Source organism: Triticum aestivum, chromosome 1B, assembly GCF_018294505.1.
Source record: "Triticum aestivum cultivar Chinese Spring chromosome 1B, IWGSC CS RefSeq v2.1, whole genome shotgun sequence".
Classification (NCBI taxonomy): Eukaryota; Viridiplantae; Streptophyta; class Magnoliopsida; order Poales; family Poaceae; genus Triticum; species Triticum aestivum.
The window spans coordinates 590421553-590441697 of record NC_057795.1 but is presented as its reverse complement, the minus strand read 5'-3'; the positions used below and the strand labels follow the sequence as shown (position 1 = coordinate 590441697).

At 41.8% G+C, this 20145-nt stretch overlaps 2 protein-coding genes across 2 annotated transcripts; one reads left to right on the top strand and one right to left on the bottom strand.

Moving 5' to 3' along the window:
* Positions 1-1302: 1302 nt before the first annotated feature.
* On the top strand, positions 1303-8690 carry LOC123096332 (wall-associated receptor kinase 2). Its single transcript, XM_044518037.1, has 3 exons — positions 1303-2291; positions 5839-5982; positions 7464-8690. The coding sequence occupies exons 1-3, from the start codon at positions 1331-1333 to the stop codon at positions 8672-8674; spliced, it is 2316 nt and encodes a 771-aa protein (XP_044373972.1). The 5' UTR covers positions 1303-1330; the 3' UTR covers positions 8675-8690.
* A 308-nt stretch (positions 8691-8998) lies between these two features.
* On the bottom strand, positions 8999-12565 carry LOC123140492 (probable transcriptional regulatory protein At2g25830). The gene is made up of 7 exons (XM_044559921.1): positions 12293-12565; positions 12088-12203; positions 11676-11737; positions 11045-11201; positions 10399-10679; positions 10004-10124; positions 8999-9502 (listed from the first exon to the last, which is right to left on the bottom strand). Exons 1-7 carry the CDS (start codon positions 12387-12389, stop codon positions 9410-9412), a joined length of 927 nt encoding a protein of 308 aa, XP_044415856.1. The 5' UTR covers positions 12390-12565; the 3' UTR covers positions 8999-9409.
* Between the last annotated feature and the right edge of the window lie 7580 nt (positions 12566-20145).

Sequence of the window (20145 nt, the reverse complement as noted above, 5' to 3'; positions counted from 1 at the left end):
CTTGAATTGCAATCATGGTTTTCTTTCGAGCGATTCTTAGTTTAATTACCGACCATTTAATGAACACGGACTATCTGATCCCGAGCTCAAACGCTCCATGATGAACATTAAAATTGCAAATAAAAAGGAAACAAAATATAAAAAACATTGTGAGAAACTTTGATAAATGTTTTGTGTGCTCGTAACATTCATTCTGAAATGACATTCATGGAAGTCATGGTAAGAAAAACAAAATCAATGATCCAAAAATATTGTTTTTGAAGCATTTTGGAGTGCTTTTAAAAAAAAGAAAATTTCATGCCTTTTGTGAATGACGTTAAAAAGGGAACGCAAACACTGAATACATTTTCTGAACGTTAAAAAGGAAAATTCTCGGTGCTTTGGTGTAGTGGGCTCAACTCCCAGATGGCAGATGCAATGACACGTCATGTGAGCCATGAGTGATACACAAGGATAGACGACTTAAAACACAAGGTCTATATTTTTGCAGCACCAAAGCACCGAGAATTTAGTTGTCATGTGCGTCGATGACTCGCTCAAAAAGGACAAGAGTCCATGCAAATAAACAAAGGACAAGAGTGAGGCTTTTTGTTTACCCTAATAAGTGTCGAACATTTGTCATAAGAGGTTGGCATTTGCAAACGTTTTTCGATGACAGTTTTAGTTATCTGAGGATGGCATTTTCTTCAGAAGAGCATAGCACCTTTTGGTATAGAAGGTATTTTTCACAAGAAAATGCCACCTCTTGAGCATGATCCAATGGCTGTAAGGGCCTTCGCTGGGACCCCTAAAAATCAGACGTCCCCCTAATAACAATAGGGTGTGGTTAGGTCTCAGTCAACTGAGACTTAACCAAGTCTAAGTCAAGTGATATAGTATGTAATAAGAAAAAAAACTGAAAATATTTTTTTGCACAAATCTTCATGCAAAATCAAAGGAAGATACTATTGACTAAGACATAATGAAGTCTAAGTCGATCGAGACTTAGCAAATCTGTAAAAATAACGTTATTTTTAGGGGGAAGTCAGGCCTTCCTGGGTTAGTAACTGCGATTTGGGGCTGGAAAGTTTCCTAGGAATCGGGGTTAGGTAACTCCTTACGGAAGCAGCATGACGTGCCTAATTCTGATATTCCCCGAACTTGCGTGATTTAATATGAAGCCAAATTCCCCTACTTGTTACTCTTGACGCGCAAGGTTGACTTGCCGTGCATAGTCTCTCGCTAGCACTATCACTCTAGCCTTGAAATACCGGGAGTAGATCAGTATTAGCATGACCGAGCACTTGGGAAGTAAATAATAAGCAGTAGGCAAGAGAACAACACTCGCTCGATGGGCATAGCCTCAGCAGCGGCAGTGCTCGTGCTAGCGATCGTGGCCGCAGCCGCGGCCACGGCAGAGACTACAGCGCCGCCGATAGGGCTGACCGGCTGCGCCACCAGCTGCGGGGACGTGAGCGTGCCGTACCCCTTCGGCTTCGGACCGCCGCGCTGCCACTGGCCGGGGCTCAACCTCACCTGCGACACGAGCGGCCCGCAGCCCCCGAGGCTGCTCCTCGGCGACGGCGCGCTCCGGGTCGCCGCGATCTCCCTCCGGAACGCCACCGTCCGCGTGGTGCGCGCGGGCTCCATCATCGACAGCGCCAGCGTCACCTCCGACCGCAACGTCTCCTTCGGCGGCGGCTTCGTGGACGCCGGGTACATGCTGTCCAACGGCAACGAGCTCGTGCTCTCCGGGTGCAACCTGCTGGCGACGCTGGTGGAGGACCTCGGCGTGGGGCCCGGCAGGTCCGGCATCATCAGCGGCTGCGCCTCCTTCTGCTCCTTCCGCAACAAGAAGGTGGACAGCGTCGGCCAGCTGGCCGGCAAGTACTGCTCCGGCATGGCGTGCTGCCAGGCGCCCATCAACTACCACAGCTCGCCCACCGGGGTGCACCTCCGGTGGCTGGACGCCGGGAACCACAGCGAGGCGCTGACGTTCCTGCCCACCTACGTGTTCGTGGCGGAGGAGGGGTGGTTCGACCGGAGGCCGCTGGCCGACGAGCTGCTGAGCGTGAAGCAGGGCCCGTCGAAGGCGGCGCTGGAGGTTCCCTTTGTCCTCCTGTGGGGCGTCAAGCAGGGCCTCCCACCGCTGCCGAGCTTGACGGCCAACACGTCCACCGCTTGCTCCGACGAGGCGCACCGCAGGCTCTGCAAGAGCGACCACAGCGTGTGCGCGGTCGGAAACCTTGGTTATACGTGCCAGTGTCAAGGCGGCTACGACGGCAACCCCTACCTCACCCAAGGGTGCCAAGGTTAGTCTGTAGCTGTGTGCACTGCACATCACCTTTTGGATTCAACGTCTACCTCGTACAATAGGGCGCAATTCATCGCAGGAAAATGAACCAGGGACAGTTTACCTACCATCTCGTTGCATAAAAAAAGACAATATTCCCGAAAAAAAGATAATATATTCTGTTGACCTTAATTTTCTCTATCTATACTTATATATATAGGAGTACATCAGTAGATAATACTTCCTCTGATCCATATTACTTGTTTTAGATTTATAGGTCGTACTATTGGCAGTTGGATAGTTGTCGGTCGAAATGACAAGTTTATCCGGCCAGAGGTAGTGGAAACCATCTCAAATGGGTTTAAATGAAATTTTCTTATGGATTAACAGTAATAATAACCCAAAAAACAGTACTAATAATATACGAGGTTCTCTATTGCAGTAATAACCAAGTTTATGACAGCTAAAGAAACAATTTTAACAATATGTGTTCGGATAGGTGGGCAGAACGAAGCGAGTGGTGGTGGCAAAAATGATGCACACACGGGCCTTTTACTGAGTGTTACAGACTTTTTCTTAAATTCTCTTCACCCCCACCCCACACCCCGGCAATGCTACACGTACAAACGATTTACATGCTTTTACAAGATGGTTAACCTTGATTGGTCAATAGGTGAGCGGGACGGCCCACCCCCCTGAAAATCATGGGGGAAAGGTTTGTGATTGGTTGTTAGATGGAAGGAGCGTGTAAAAGCGTGTAAGTCTTTGTATGTCTAGCATTTTTGCCCCGCACCTCACCCCTCCTTGAATTTCACCCGGGTGGGCCCCCTCACCCCCCAATCCAATCAAAACATGCCAATTCATCATCAGCCCGTAAACGTTAAGCAATTTTTCATCGATGTAGCATTTCTTGGGTGGTGAACCGGGGGAAACTAGTTTTGCTACACCTACGGGATGCATACGGGATGTTGTGGCTGTTTTTAAAATGACTTTGTTGGGCGCATCTTGAAAGCAAGGTCGCGTACATCTACCAATTTTGGGGGGAAACAAGGGAGCCGCTATTTCTCACTTACTAGATAATTCTCAGTGCATTGTATTTTGGTATAAATATAATATTGAATTAAACCATGATTTATCTGTCTATAATTGTATAAAAATACATTTTATCTGATAAACACTTATTTAATAAGTACTTATTGACTTATCATGAAAGCATAATTTCATTTGGTAAGTCCATAAGAGATGATACAACTAAATGACCCTAACAACACTTTATGGTTTATTAATGGATTACATACAAATATTATGTGTACTCATCTGATCTGGGTCAGTTTTTGAAGAAAAAAAAGTATCTTAAATATTCCAGTTATTGCCGCAAATGAACTGATAAGTTGGCGTCCCGATCGGTGAACCTGAACTAGCAGCCTCACAAAGTCACAGATTGGTTGCCTGTTTCTTTTTTTAAAACTATGTTTGCCGCCCGGTGCTAATAGAGCTATCTTGTGTACCTGCATATTAAAAATGAGTCTGATGTGTATGTGACCTTCAGCTAGAAAATAGAATTCATACAATCTCCCAACAATGCGAGGCGTGTCTTCTGTAGGAGCTGCACTCTTGTCGGCGTTTTCTTTCCTTTTTTTTCGTTTTTATTTTTTATAAAATACGCACAAAAATAAAATACTCAGATACCAATTTTGAAATACACAATAAATAATTTCTAAATACACATTGATTTTTTAAAACGCATGATAATTTTTTTAATCTGGCATGAAATTTTCTTAAATATGCAGTGAACATTTCTGCAAGATAAACATTTTTTAATATGAAACACTAATTTACATACAAACTTTTAAAATACACGATGAACATTTTATAAATGAATGAAGGTCATTTTTAAATAGATGATGAATATATTTAATATGCAATAAAACTTTATTAATACACAAGGATTAATTTATAAATATGTGACAAATCCTTTTCGAATTCAACAAGAATGTTTTTTGAATACAAGATGTTCATTTTTAATGCATGATGAAGAAGAAATAAGAACATAACGTTAAAAGGAAAAATAGAGAATAAAATAATGAAAAATAAGGAAGAATAAGAGGTGGAAAAGAAACGAGAAAGTGGTTGCATTTCTGTAAATATGCCATGGACATTTTTTTAAAATACTCGACTATCTTTTTTGAAATACATGATAAGCGTTTTCCAAACACATGTTGAAGTTGCAATACAAACTATTAAAAAATATACATGTTGAATTTTTAGAAATACATGGTGAACATTTTATGAATATATGATGGAGACTTTTAAATACACGATAAACATTTTGTGTACATGATGAATTTTTTAAAGTACACACAATTTTTTACATACACATTATATTTTTCTAATACACTATGAACATCTTTTAAATACAAACAAATTAGTACATGGATATATTTTTTGTGCATGATGAATCTTTTCTAAAATAAATAAATTTTTAATACACAAAGAAAAGTAAGAACACATAAAAAAGTAACACACACACACACACAAATATATAAAGCAGGAACTTACAAAGAAATAAAAAGGAAAATATTATTATTATTATTATTTAAAATAGTAAAAATAAAAGGAGGACAAACAAATAGAGAAATGGGAAAATAAAATAAAATTGCACCAAACTGAGAAAAAAACAAAAAAACACTATAGTTGAATAAAACTAGTCCCCAAGGTTTAAAAGAATTGGTCCCAAAAGAAACTACAAAACGGACGAAGCATGGGTTTGAAAAAATCAAACGAACAAACGTCTCCATCCTCTTCTCTCTACCTGTTGATCATGACCATGGTTCTTAATAGTGTGCAGCCCGATGACAACAATGGAATAAATCCACGCGTGGGAGTGCCCGGGCCGCCCCATTGAAGCACAGTTAGAAAACCTAACTAGACACAATTGAAGCACAATTGAAGCCAGATTTGGCCATCTCACATTCTACTTTAAGGAAGTCGACACAATATTACTTTGACAAAGTGACTTATCGCCACCGCACCCAAGTAGTGTGCTGCCCAACCTCTTAATTTAGTGCCAATGGGTACTCATGCTACACTTTGACTAGGTCATAATGCCATACACCAAAGAAAAGTGTATAATAAATGAAGAAGGCAAACTGTCAAACGAGGTAGTCGAGTGTTAGGTATTTGCGCAATTGTAGTAAACTGAAGCAATATGTCAATGAATAAGGGAGAAAGGGGAGAATAGGTCTAGCGGAAGTGTCATGGAAACGGGAGAGTTTTTCACTAAATGCCATTGTAACAATTCATCATTTTTTATGGTATAAAAAGGGAGAAAGTTTTGTTGGAGAATAAGAAAATTACACCGTCCACATCCAAATGCAAACTACAAATCATCTTTTTCAAAGATGTAATCTGGATTCAATATTTTCCGGAGATCAAAGTTAAAACAAATGGGTGCTAGTTATATTGTTATAAATTGATCAATCAGTAATGCAAGTGCCCATGAACTAGGGCTTGTATGTTTTCAGGAAGGTCTTTATGATGCACTAAATAATATATATTTGTCATAGATGTCAATGAATGTGAGCAGCCACATGACTATGGGTGCTTCGGCAAATGCATCAACACAATTGGTGGGTACAAATGTCAGTGCCCACAAGGAACCCACGGCAACTACACCATCAAGGATGGTTGCATCAAGTCTGCGGCTACAGGTTAGTACATATGTTTCAACTTCTTCAACTTCATTGGTAGCCTTAGATAATTTAATATTCCATCATTGGTTGTACAATACACATTTATTCTTTCATTTGACCATTAGTCCTTTTAGGTATTTGATATTTTTGTACAAAATACATTAGGGGCATGTCAAAGTATATAATAGCATATTAAAATAGGGTTACAAGAATTTACATACATAATGAGGGTCTAGATTATTAAAACAGATTCTTATGAAATAGATAAACATAGATCTTTTTTATGCATTTAACTTGTCTCCACAACACATAGACAAACAAAACCAGTTGTGAGGCTAATCTTCCATGTAATTCTAGGAACTTGTGTTCTCAAAGATTTTTCTATTGCATAGTTTCATATGTTACAAGATATATTAAGGGATACTTCTATGAAAAATGTTACTAAGGAAATTACATTTTGCATCAACTCTTACATTACCTGGCCGAGTGGGGCACGAAGCTAGTGGTCTCACACCTTAAGGGCATGCACAATGAAGATGATTAATCATGGGTGTCGAAAACAAAGAGAGGCAATATTGCCACATCATTAATCATATGCATAATAGTTAATCTCTGTAATGTAATTTGGTGGTTAGGTATACTCATTTTCCTTGTTAGCACACCTTAAAGCACCTGTTGTGAACTTAAGCATGTCTCCTTATAAGCACATGTGTATCATGTGAGAAACAAAACCTTTTTACAAAGCGACTATATTCTCCTCTTGAATTTCAAAACAAAGGTTATTGTCATGTTGGGAAAGTTGCATAAATTTTACAATCCAATGTCATCAGGAATAATCCCATAGAACGACATTTTCTCACACCTTTTAACCAACCAATAAAACCTTGTAGGGCAGTTTCTTTTAAAGAATGAGCAACTTATTAAAATCTTGCTTCATATATGGAACTTTGGTATATAGTCTCAAACTTGATGAGAAAAGGTTGGGCATATATATAGGGAAGGCCTTGCTACTCCAAACATGAATTGCCTGATAAAAGATCGATTTATAGCCTGCTCATTGCACCCGATTGATTCCATCATTAAAAGCATTGTTTTTGTACGTGCTCTAATATAAAATATGCTTTTGTTACATATTTTAACTATATGAGCTAACAATCATGAAAATTCTTTCTTATCTGAGGCTCGAATTAGGTGAGTGAGGTTTTTATTCTTGTTGCACACTACACTCAAGTATTGCAATCAAATCTACATGTATTAGGGAAATATATACAAATTCCTTGTAGGCTAGAGCATAACTTTTTGAGTTGCTCGGGATCTAGTTCAACGCATACACCGTGTATGTCTCTTAAAAGGTCATGGTTGTACTCGCTACACTTATTTTATTTCATGTATTTCCTTCAAAAAATATAAATATAGGATTTTGGTAAAAGTACTTGTTGATGTTGACTTCGAGTTCTCGGTATTGAGAGTAATATTAATATTAAGCCACACATATACAGGAACAAGCATCGGTATAGGAGTTGGCAGTGCAGTAGGCTTTATGCTTTTGGTCCTCGCGACAATCTTCGTGGTCCAAAGGTTTAAACATAAGAGACAGATACTTTTGAAACAAAAGTTTTTCAAGCAAAATCGTGGACAGTTGTTGCAACAATTAGTGTCCCCAAGGATAGACATCGCAGAAAGGATGATCATTCCAATAGATGAACTTGCAAAGGCAACAAATAACTTTGACAAAGCACGTGAGCTTGGGGGTGGAGGCCATGGTACAGTCTACAAAGGGATCTTATCGGACCTACATGTTGTGGCCATCAAGAAGTCAAAGATCACTGTCCAGAAAGAGATAGACGAATTCATAAATGAGGTAGCCATCCTCTCACAGATCAATCACAGGAATGTAGTGAAGCTTATTGGATGTTGCCTAGAGACAGAGGTACCATTGTTGGTTTATGAGTTTGTTTCTAATGGAACCCTCTATGACCACCTCCATGTTGAAAGGCCAAAATCCCTTTCATGGGTAACTAGGTTCAGGATTGCAACTGAAATTGCGAGTGCTCTTGCCTATCTTCACTCCTCAGTTTCAATCCCAATTATTCATAGAGATATCAAGTCTAGTAACATACTTCTGAATGAATCTATGACATCGAAGGTGTCAGACTTTGGAGCTTCAAGATACATTCCGACGGATAAAACGGGATTAACAACAATGGTTCAAGGAACAATTGGATACTTGGATCCTATGTACTTCTACACAGGCCGCCTCACAGAGAAAAGTGATGTGTATAGCTTCGGTGTCATTCTCATCGAACTGCTAACAAGGAAGAAACCATTTTCGTATTTCTTCCTTGATGGAGATGGCCTTGTTTCTCATTTTGTCAAGCTGCTTGCTGATCAAATGTTGGTCCAAATACTAGATCCGCAGGTCATAGAGGAGGGAGGCAAAGAAGTTCATCAACTCTCCATACTTGCAGCATCATGTATAAAGTTAAATGCTGAGGACCGGCCTACAATGCGACAGGTGGAACATACACTCGAAGGCCTCATTGTATCCAAGAAATTTATCCAAAACAATGTGGAAGTTGAGAAAATCTTAGAGAATGGCATTACTATGATGAATTGCTCGTTGAAAGAAGGCAGAAAAAGCCCGCCAGAATGCAGCAGAAGATATAGCATGGAAGAAGAAATATTGATGTCTGCAAGGTACCCTCGGTAGAGACGCCAGCTTTGTATCACGTGCATCGCAAAATATAAGGATTACTCACTTGTATAAATTGGTATTTATTATGTGTTGTTCTAGACTAGAACCTCTGTTACTGTCGCTTTTTCTGTTATAATGATATACAGTTGTCATACTTCTGATTTTGTCCCGCTGAATAGCTAGGGAGCTACACATGCATCTTTTGGTAAAGGCCAAGTTTTGTTGATCGATAATGCAACAAAGGCAATACAAACATCATGAGTACATACCCCGTCTCTGTATGAGTATGATGCACACAACCAAGATTACACCAATGCACACACACACACACACACAATATATAGGGGGGAAAAGGCCTCCAAGGTCCATGCATAGGTCAGTTTTACTTGTATTGCTTACAATCACATTAAAAGACGCGGTTACAACATTCGATATACGAGCAGCCTCTAGCAACTCACTGAGACGCTGACAAGGTGAAGATATTAAGGGACACCAAAGGTAAGGTAAAACCCTGAGTATGAGATGGCAGAATGCGGGGAAAAGTACCCCCAGAAGGAAAATGACGTGTTCACCAATTTTCATTTTGGACAACTGAAGCTGATGATGTTCAAGTGTGCAGGCTTGGTAATCGGCACAAACAGTGCTGATAAGAAATCATTAATGGACACGAAATTGTAAACAAGCCCTACCCAAATGGAGTCATCGAGTAGAGTCTTGAGAGCTGAGAGAGCCTGTGGGTTCCAAATTGGCTCACTTCTGGTCTGTGTAGACAGCATCAACATCATCCAATTCAAGCAACTTCAATACAAGGTCCTTGTTAAGTTCCATGGCCTCGTCATCCACCTGTGATAAAAAGTGAAAATGGGTATTGTCAGATCTCTTTCCAGATATATATGAAGCTCCTAGGAATTATTTAGCCGTTGAATACATGACAATCCAATGTTGCTAATATGGATAACATGATGCAATGATCTATGAGTTGCTTTCAGACATGCTTTTTTATCTCACTCGGGTATGCTATACCGAAACTCGACTGGACGATAAGGTAAACCTAAAGTGCCCAGTCCTGATTTTATCACATCCTGCCAATGATTGAAGCAACTTATGAAGATGCAGTAGTCCTAACTTAATTTAACTAACATCAATGAGAAAACGAGCAGCTGCACCAGGTGGAACATGGCAGCACACGAGGTACATCATAAATAAACCATCCAACTCTAGCGATATATGAATTTCTCAAATATATGGATAGAAGATTCAAGTTTCAGAGGAACATGTGGTAGCATGTGCTCATTAATTTTCAACTCGTACAAACTTGACCACAATAAAAGGAAAACCAAATACCTCAATCGGATTGAGAGGCAGCAGTTCATAACCATTATCCGTTTCAAATTTCAGTCCTTCCTCTTGTAGCTTTGATAGCACAACAGGATAGTTTTCAGATGTAGTAACTATCTTGTAAAATCTGAAAGAAAGAGAGCAATTGTAAGAGCAGTCTGTGCTCTGAAGAGACATCCGTTGCTAAATGTAGAGAACTAAAAAGAAAAGGACCAGGAATATCACATGCCGTTCTCTGACTTTAAACATAACTTCTCTGTATGCATGCAGTGTCTTATGGAAGTTACAACAGCAGACAGTATCTAACTTGTGTTAATTTACCAGTTGTAAGATACTACGAAAATGAAGATCAAATCCACTGGGTCGGAGTTTAACATTTCTAGTTGATATCAGTAGGGTACCTCTCTAGAACCTCTTCTTCAGAGTCATCTTCATCATCAAAATTTGGTTCAATAACATCATCAGCACCAGCATCCAAAGCAACCGAGAGTAGTTGGTCCTTATCAGCATCTGTAACTTTTATGTTAACCACTCGAGCTTGTCTGAATCTGAATGTAACAGACCCAGAATCAGCCAATTTTGCTCCACAGTCTTTTACAACATTTCTAATATCCGCAATAGATCTTGTAATTTTGTCTGTAAGGACCTCGACGACCATGCCTACTCCACCAAAACCATAGACCTGTTGAAATGTTTCAGGCACTTGGAAACTTTCACAAGATACAAAATATGACCTGCATACTTATTAACTCCTGAACACAATTTACCTCATATCTTGTAACTAGTATTGCCTACCAACATCATATATTTGTTTATTTTGGAAGAGAACTGTAGGAGTGACCCCTATATACAATTAGGAACCCAAATTTGAATCCATGAGGATTTAAACCTAGGTGGGTTGAACAGGCTTAAAACCCAGGTGGTAGGGTTTTACATCCATTTCCCCAACCAAATGAGATGGGTACACTTTCTACCAACATCACATATCATACTGCCAAATGAACCTGATGATAAGGTCCACATTAAACTAGTGATAGAGAATTGTACCTCATAAATCTTTTCTGTGTAAGTATCCTGACCCTTCTCTGAAGCTCTTTTGATGTTACGCTCAACAACTTCCTTGGGGACATCAAGCTCTCTTACTTTCTCTAGTAGCGCTGCTAAAGCTGTGTTGGATGAAGGACTTGGACCGCCCTTCTTGATGCTGCATGATACCCATTTGAATATATAAGGAGCCAAATTAATTAAAATATATTATAATGCCTGATCTTGTCATGCCATTTCGAATATACATTTAAGATGTAGGGTCAAAAGGATATGAAAGCTCATCTTTAAGGGACTAGTCACATTCAATGGGTAATATAGAGGTAATGACCAATCACAACAGGCAATGGCAATATACCCTAACAAGATATCCACAATTAAAACACATTATGCTACTCCCTCCGTCCCGAAATACTTGTCGGGGAAATGGATAAAAATGAATGCATCTAGAACTAAGATACGTCTAGGTACATCCATTTCTTCGACAAGTATTTTAGGACGGAGGGAGTACTCAACAAGGACACGTTAGTAGACATATTAGGAAATTATAGGCAAGTTCATGGATTAAAAAAAAAACAGGCTGCGGCAAAGATAATTTTAGGCAATACAAGCTCACAGGGACCGTAACACCTACGCAGCAACGATTTCTTTTCCGATTTTGCTGTTGCGCTTCATCTTTTTCAAATTCTGAGCACCCTGAGCCAAAGAAACAGCTGGTATAAGAATATGCATTAAGAGGCGAAAGATAAAACTGCACTTTTTTGTGTGAGAAAAGATAACTAAATTTAGCTAGCAAGCATCAAATGTTGTTCCTGTTAATCTCGTCAACATCTGTCCTTGTGCAATGCACAATGGACATGAAAATTAGCATCAGAGCTAAGTCAGAAACAACTGAAACATGACATTCTTTTGTAGAGTACAACACTGGCACACACGGTATACGCACTTCCGTAGAAGCTAGAGACAACCAAAATTTGCACAGAGGGTTGACCCTGAATCTGAACTACTGCGACATGATGCAAAAGAGCGTGCCAAGAACAGGTCACCTTCCTCCCGGCGATCTTGCAGGAGCGCCGCCCCATGCAGAGCGGCTGGAACGTCCAAATCCTCCGCCTAGCCACGTGCCCCTGGAACAAGCTGGCGCCACCAGTTGGGTCACTCCCTGATGGCACCGAAAACATAGTCAGAAAGACCAATACCCAAGGGGCTGGATCGGACGAGGGGAGCAGAGGGTCGGTGGCCGTGGCTTACTGTGTACAAGGGAGGCGCTCCTGAGAGCAGAGGCGGAGGACGAAAACGAAGAGGCCCTGTGGAGGAGCGCGCCCAGAGCCCGCGCGGCGGACGCCATGGACGGCGGCGGCCGCAGGAGCAGCGGAGTGGAGCGCGCGCGGCTGGTGCTCGACGGATTGCCGCCCCGGGCAGCGGCTGGGTGGGAGGAGTTGTGCTGGGAGCGAGACTGGATCCGGGGGATTGGAAAGGCACGGTTCAGATTTGTCTCGGTCTACCCTGAGTCGTCGGATCAACCTTCGGTCTTCCGCCCTCCAAAGCCTTTTACAGTAACGTGCAGCACTCTGGATATTGTTTTTGGCTCGCAGGAGTATATGCTCTGCACGTCAAAATGTGAAAAAAAAAAGTCTGTTCATTGTCACAAATGATACCTTCAAATTTATAGGGGGAAACTTAAGCATGTTGACCTGTGCAAAAAAAGAAAAACAAGCCGAACGATAATTGTTTCCTTCAAATGGTATACTTAATTTTGTTTGTTTTGCCGATGAAGCACTGCTATCATGTTTTGCATAAAAATTGGCAAGCGCATTTTTTAACTAACATGAACACTTATAAAAGAAGAACAGAATTTTTAAAATTTATTTCCTATTTGTTTCTAATTTACTGATCACAACATGCTTTTGTGACATGGAACATGCGCGGCACTTTTTTTTTGCAAGGGGAATGTGCAGCACTCAGCGATGCTTTGAGACACGGGTTGTATGTTTGTCCAAGAAGCTAGTGATTTTTCATGAATCTCACCATCCTTCTTTATTTCTATAAAATCCAAACTATTTCAAATATGTTCCGCAGTGAAGTTTCACAAATTATGTTGATATGAAAAAAGTTCTAAATATCTTCCACCTAGGATCATCTCAAAATCTTACGTTACTAATGGGTTTCAAAAGATTGGTCGTATCCAAAAAATATGTTTGTGAAGCGGGCTCGCGAGTGTGGTGGTGTGGATGTTTGTCTGCGTCTATGTTGTACTCGACGTTTCTCATTTCCGCCTCTTTCATGTTCTTTACTCTTTTATTGAGTCACCTAGTTTTCACTAGCTCCTCTCGCGTCCTCCTCTGGCAGCTTCACTGGCTGGATTCGAGATGGGAGGGAAGGTCGGGGTTGTCGATCTTGGGGGGGGGGGTATAGTGTTCCTTCATATCTCTCTGAACCTCATCGCATTTTGAGCCACGTCTCACGACCATACATCTCTTCTCTTAGTCAACTTCCTTGACGGAAGAGAGTTCATATGGATCTCGTGGCAACTTCTTCAGTAATCTCGTTGGTCGTCGGACATGACTGAGGCGGATACTATTTCTCCCCTCACATTTTGTTGACGTGGTGGCAGAAGGAGAGTGGAGAACGTGATGATACGAGCTCATCTAGATTTGGTACATGGAGGGATGATACGTCTTCATTGTATCTACTTTTCCTAACGCTTTTCCTCTTGTTTTGGACTCTAATTTGCATGATTTGAATGAAACTAACCCGGACTGACGCTGTTTTCATTAGAACTACCATGGTGTTGTTTTTGTGCACAAATAAAAGTTCTCAAAATTGAACGAAACTTTTTGGAGAATTATTTCAGAATATATAAAAAATACTGGAGCCAAGAACCACCAGAGGGGGTGGGGCTGGGTGAGCACAACCCACCAGGGCGCCCCCCCTCCAGGGGCGCCCAGGTGGGGTGTGCCCACCTGGTGGCTCCACAGACCCTGATTCCGGCTCTATAAAATCCTACTTTTGGAGGAAAAATCCAGGAAGAAAGTTTTATCGTGTTTCACAATACGAAGCCGCCGTCACCTTTTGTTCTTTATTGGGAGGCCAAATCTGGAATCTGTTTTGAGCTCCAGAGAGGGGGATCTTCAGTCTTTGTCATCACCAACCCTTCTCCATCGCCAATTCCATGATGCTCCCCACCAGGAGTGAGTAATTCCTTCGTAGGCTCGCTGGCCGTTGAGGAGTTGGATGAGATTCATCATATAATTGAGTTAGTTTTGTTAGGGCTTGATGCTATTGGGGAACATAGCAGAAATTCAAAATTTTCCTACGAATCACCAAGATCTATCTATGGAGAGACTAGCAACGAGAGAGAGGGGAGTGCATCTACATACCCTTGTAGATCGCTAAGCGGAAGCGTTCAAGAGAACGGGGTTGAAGGAGTCGTACTCGTCGTGATCCAAATCACCGAAGATCCTAGTGCCGAATGGATGGCACCTCCGCGTTCAACACACGTGCAGCCCGGTGACGTCTCTCATGCCTTGATCCAGCAAGGAGAGAGGGAGAGGTTGAGGAAGACTCCGTCCAGCAGCAGCACAACGGCGTGGTGGTGATGGAGGAGCATGGAAATCCAGCAGGGCTTCGCCAAGCACTGCGAGAGACGAGGAGAAAGAGAGGTAGGGCTGTGCCAGGGAGAGGTGGAAACTCCTGTGTATGGCAGCCCCAAAACCTCAAGTATATATAGGGGAGAGGGAGGGGGCTGCGCCCCCTTTAGGGTTCCCACCCCAAGGGGTGCGGCTGCCCCAAAAACCCGTCTAGGACGGCGGCCAAGGGGGGGAGAGGGGGAAACTTGCCCCCCAAGCAAGGTGGAGGCGCCCCCTCCCCAAACCCTAGGCGCCTTGGGCCCTTGGGGGGGGGGGGGCGCACCAGCCCACCTGGGGCTGGTCCACTCCCACACTTGGCCCATGCTACCCTCTGGGGCCGGTGGCCCCACTTGGTGAACCCCCGGGACCCTCCCGGTGGTCCCGGTATGTTACCGATAGCACCCGAAACCTTTCCGGTGACCAAAACAGGACTTCCCATATATAAATCTTTACCTCCGGACCATTCCGGAACTCCTCGTGACGTCCGGGATCACATCCGGGACTCCTAAAAACATTTTGTAACCACGTATATCTATTCCCTATAACCCTAGCGTCATCGAACCTTAAGTGTGTAGACCCTACGGGTTCGGGAACCATGCAGACATGACCGAGACAACTCTCCGGCCAATAACCAACAGCGGGATCTGGATACCCATGTTGGCTCCCACATGTTCCACGATGATCTCATCGGATGAACCACGATGTCAAGGACTCAATCAATCCCGTATACAATTCCCTTTGTCTAGCGGTATTGTACTTGCCCGAGATTCAATCGTCGGTATCCCGATACCTTGTTCAATCTCGTTACCGGCAAGTCTCTTTACTCGTTTCGTAACACATCATCCCGCGATCAACCCCTTGGTCACATTGTGCACATTATGATGATGTCCTATCGAGTGGGCCCAGAGATACCTCTCCGTTACACGGAGTGACAAATCCCAGTCTCGATTCGTGCCAACCCAACAGACACTTTCGGAGATACCCGTAGTGCACCTTTATAGTCACCCAGTTACGTTGTGACGTTTGGTACACCCAAAGCATTCCTACGGTATCCGGGAGTTGCACAATCTCATGGTCTAAGGAAATGATACTTGACATTAGAAAAGCTTTAGCATACAAACTACACGATCTTTGTGCTAGGCTTAGGATTGGGTCTTGTCCATCACATCATTCTCCTAATGATGTGATCCCGTTATCAACGACATCCAATGTCCATGGTCAGGAAACCGTAACCATCTATTGATCAACGAGCTAGTCAATTAGAGGCTTACTAGGGACATGGTGTTGTCTATGTACCCACACATGTATTTGAGTTTCCTATCAATACAATTATAGCATGGATAATAAACGATTATCATGAACAAGGAAATATAACTAATTTATTATTGCCTCTAGGGCATATTTCCAACAGTCTCCCACTTGCACTAGAGTCAATAATCTAGTTCACATCGCCATGTGATTAACACTGATAGGTCACATCGCCATGTGACCAACATCCAAAGAGTTTACTAGTGTCACTAAACTAGTTCACATCACCATGTGATTAAGACTCAATGAGTTCTGGGGTTTGATCATGTTTTGCTTGTGAGAGAGGTTTTAGTCAACGAGTCTGCAACATTCAGATCCGTATGTATTTCGCAAATCTCCAGGTCATATTGTAAATGCTGCTTCCATGCTCCACTTGGAGCTATTCCAAATGGTCGCTCCACTATACGTATCCGGTTTGCTACTCAGAGTCATTCGGATAGGTGTTAAAGCTTGCATCGACGTAACCCTTTACGCTGAACTCTTTATCACCTCCATAATCGAGAAACATGTCCTTATTTACTCCAAGGACAATTTTGACCGCTGCCCAATGATCCATTCCTGGATCATTCTTGTACCCCTTGACTGACTCATGGCAAGGCACACTTCCGGTGCGGTACACAACATATCATACTATAGAGCCTACGTCTGAAGCATAGGGGACGACCTTCGTCCTTTCTCTCTCTTCTGCCGTGGTCGAGCTTTAACTCTTAACTCCATACCTTACAACTCAGGCAAGAACTCCTTCTTTGACTGATCCATCTTGAACACCTTCAAGATCATGTCAAGGTATGTGCTCATTTGAAAGTACTGTTAAGCGGTTCGATCTATCCTTATAGATCTTGATGCTCAATGTTCAAGTAGCTTAATCCAGGTTTTCCATTGAAAAACACTTTTCAAATAACCCTATATGCTTTCCAGAAATTCTACATTATTTCTGATCAACAATATGTCAACAACATATACTCATCAGAAATTCTATAGTGCTCCCGCTCACTTCTTTGGAAATACAAATTTCTCATAAACTTTGTATAAACCCAAAATCTTTGATCAAAGCGTACATTCCAACTCTGAGATGCTTACTCCAGTCCTTAGAAGGATTGCTGGAGCTTTGCATACTTGTTAGCGTCTTTTAGGATTGTCAAAACCTTCTGGTTGTATCACATACAACCTTTCCTCAAGAAAATTGTCGAGGAAACAATGTTTTGACATCCTATCTGCAAGATTTCATAAATAATGCAGTAACTGCTAATCCAATTTCAACAGACTCTTAGCATCGCTACGAGTGAGAAAGCCTCATCGCAGTCAACTCCTTGAACTTGTCGGAAAACATCTTAACGACAAGTCGAGCTTTCTTAATGGTAATACTTACCATCATTGTATGTCTTCCTTTTAAAATCCATCTGCACCCAATTGCCTTATGACCATCAAGCAGTTCTTCCAAAGTCCACACTTTGTTCTCATACATGGATCCTCTCTTGGATTTTATGGCCTTGAGCCATTCATCAGAATCTGGGCCCAACATCGCTTCTTAATAGCTCATAGGTTCATTGTTGTCTAGCAACATGACCTCCAAGACAGGATTACGTACCACTCTGAAGCAGTACGCATCCTTGTCGACCTACGAGGTTTGGTAGTGACTTGATCCGAAGTTTCATGATCACTATCATAAGCTTCTACTTCAATTGGTGTAGGTGCCACAGGAACAACTTCCTGCCCTGCTACACACTAGTTGAAGTGATGGTTCAACAACCTCATCAAGTCTCCACCATCCTCCCAATCAATTATTTCAAGAGAAACTTTTCCTTGAGAAAGGACCCGATTCAAGAAACAATCCCTATTGCTTTCGGATCTAAATTAGGAGGTGTACCCAACTGTTTTGGGTGTCCTATGAAGATGCATTTTATCCGCTTTGGGTTCGAGCTTATCAACCTGAAACTTTTTCACATAAGCGTCGCAGTCCCAAACTTTTTAAGAAACGACAACTTAGGTTTCTCCAAACCATAGTTCAAACGGTGTCGTCTCAAGGGATTTACGTGGTGCCCTATTAAAGTGAGTGCGGTTGTCTCTAATGCCTAACCCATGAACGATAGTGGTAATTTGATAAGAGACATCATGGTACGCACCATATCCAATAGGGTGCAACTATGATGTTTGGACACACCATCACACTATGGTGTTCCAGGTGGTATTAATTGTGAAACAATTTCCACAATGTCTTAATTGCGTGCCAAAGCTCGTAACTCAGATACTCATCTCTATGATCATATCATAGACATTTTATCCTCTTGTCATGATGATCTTCAACTTCACTCTGAAATTACTTGAACCATTCAATAATTCAGACTCAACATCTAGTCAAATCATCTGTGAAGTAAGAACATAACGATGTTCACTGCATGCCTCAGCACTCATTGGACTGCACACATAAAAAATGTGTTACTTCCAACAAGTTGCTATCTTGTTCCATCTTACTGAAAACGAGGCTTTTTAGTCATCTTGCCCATGTGGTATGGTTTGCATATCTCAAGTGATTCAAAATCAAGTTAGTCCAAACGATCCATCTGCATGGAGTTTCTTCATGCGTATACACCAATAGACATGGTTCGCATGTCTCAAACTTTTCAAAAACGAGTGAGTCCAAAGATCCATCAACCTGGAGCTTCTTCATGCATTTTATACCAATATGACTTTCATGGCAGTGCCACAAGCAAGTGGTACTATCATTACTATCTTATATCTTTTTGCATGAAAATGTGTATCACTACGATCGAGATTCAATAAACCATTCTTTTAGGTGCAAGACCATTGAAGGTATTATTCAAATAAATAGAGTAACCATTATTCTCCTTAAATGAATAACCATATTGCGATAGACATAATCCAATCATGTCTATGCTCAACGAAAACACCAAATGACAATTATTCACGTTTAATACTAATCTGGATGGTAGAGGGAGCGTGCGATGTTTGATCACATCAACCTTGGAAACACTTCCAACACACATCGTTATCTCACCTTTAGCTAGTCTCCGTTTATTCCGTAGCCTTTTACTTCGAGTTACTAACACTTAGCAATCGAACCGGTATCTCAATACCCTGGTGCTACTAGGAGTACTAGTAAAGTACACATTTGATTCAACGTATATCAAATATACTTCTATCGACCTTGCCTGCCTTCTTATCTACTAAGTATCTAGGGTGGTTCTGCTTCAGTGTCCGTTCCTCTCATTACAGAAGCACTTAGTCTCGGGTTTGGGTTCAACCTTGGGTTTCTTCACTGGAGCAGCAACTGATTTGCCGTTTCATGAAGTACCCCTTCTTGCCCTCGCCCTTCTTGAAACTAGTGGTTTCACTAACCATCAACAATTGATGCTCCTTCTTGATTTCTACATTCGTGGTGTCAAACATCGCGAATAGATCAAGGATCATCATATCTATCCCTGTTATGTTATAGTTCATCACGAAGCTCTAGTAGCTTGGTGGCAATGTCTTTGGAGAAACATCACTATCTCATCTGGAAGATTAACTCCCACTCGATTCAAGTGATTGTTGTACCTAGACAATCTGAGTACAAGCTCAACGGTCAAGATCTTCTCCCTTAGTTTGTAGGCTAGAAAACTCGTCGGAGGTCTCATACCTCTTGACGTGGGCACGAGCCTGAAATCCCAATTTCAGCTCTTGGAACATCTCATATGTTCTGCGACATTTCAAAAATGTCTTCGGTGCCTCAATTCTAAACCATTTAACATTACTGAACTATCATGTAGTCATCAAAACGTGTATGTCAGATGTTCGCAACATCCACAGACCACGTTCGAGGTCCAGCACACCGACCGGTGCATTAAGGACATAAGCCTTCTACTGTCCGCATAATTGCTACTGTCAACTTTCAACTATATTTTCTCTAGGAACATATCTAAAACAGTAGAACTAAAGCGCGAGCTATGACATAATTTGCAAAGGGTTTTTGACTATGTTCAGGATAATTAAGTTGATCTTATGAACTCCCACTCAGATAGACATCCCTCTAGTCATCTAAGTGATTACATGATCCGAATCAACTAGGCCGTGTCCGATCATCACGTGAGACGGACTAGTCATCATCGGTGAACATCTTCATGTTGATCGTATCCACCATACGACTCATGCTCGACCTTTCGGTCTCTT

Excerpts from the sequence above, each read along its gene's own strand:
- LOC123096332 (XM_044518037.1), top strand. The coding sequence starts at position 1,331 with ATGGGCATAGCCTCAGCAGCGGCAGTGCTCGTGCTAGCGATCGTGGCC. Across the intron at positions 2,292-5,838 it reads CCTCACCCAAGGGTGCCAAG|ATGTCAATGAATGTGAGCAG; the intron begins GTTAGTCTGTAG and ends TATTTGTCATAG. Across the intron at positions 5,983-7,463 it reads CATCAAGTCTGCGGCTACAG|GAACAAGCATCGGTATAGGA; the intron begins GTTAGTACATAT and ends ACACATATACAG.
- LOC123140492 (XM_044559921.1), bottom strand. The coding sequence starts at position 12,389 with ATGGCGTCCGCCGCGCGGGCTCTGGGCGCGCTCCTCCACAGGGCCTCT. Across the intron at positions 11,738-12,087 it reads GCAAGATCGCCGGGAGGAAG|GGTGCTCAGAATTTGAAAAA; the intron begins GTGACCTGTTCT and ends TCTTTGGCTCAG. Across the intron at positions 9,503-10,003 it reads TGCCTCTCAATCCGATTGAG|GTGGATGACGAGGCCATGGA; the intron begins GTATTTGGTTTT and ends TTTTTATCACAG.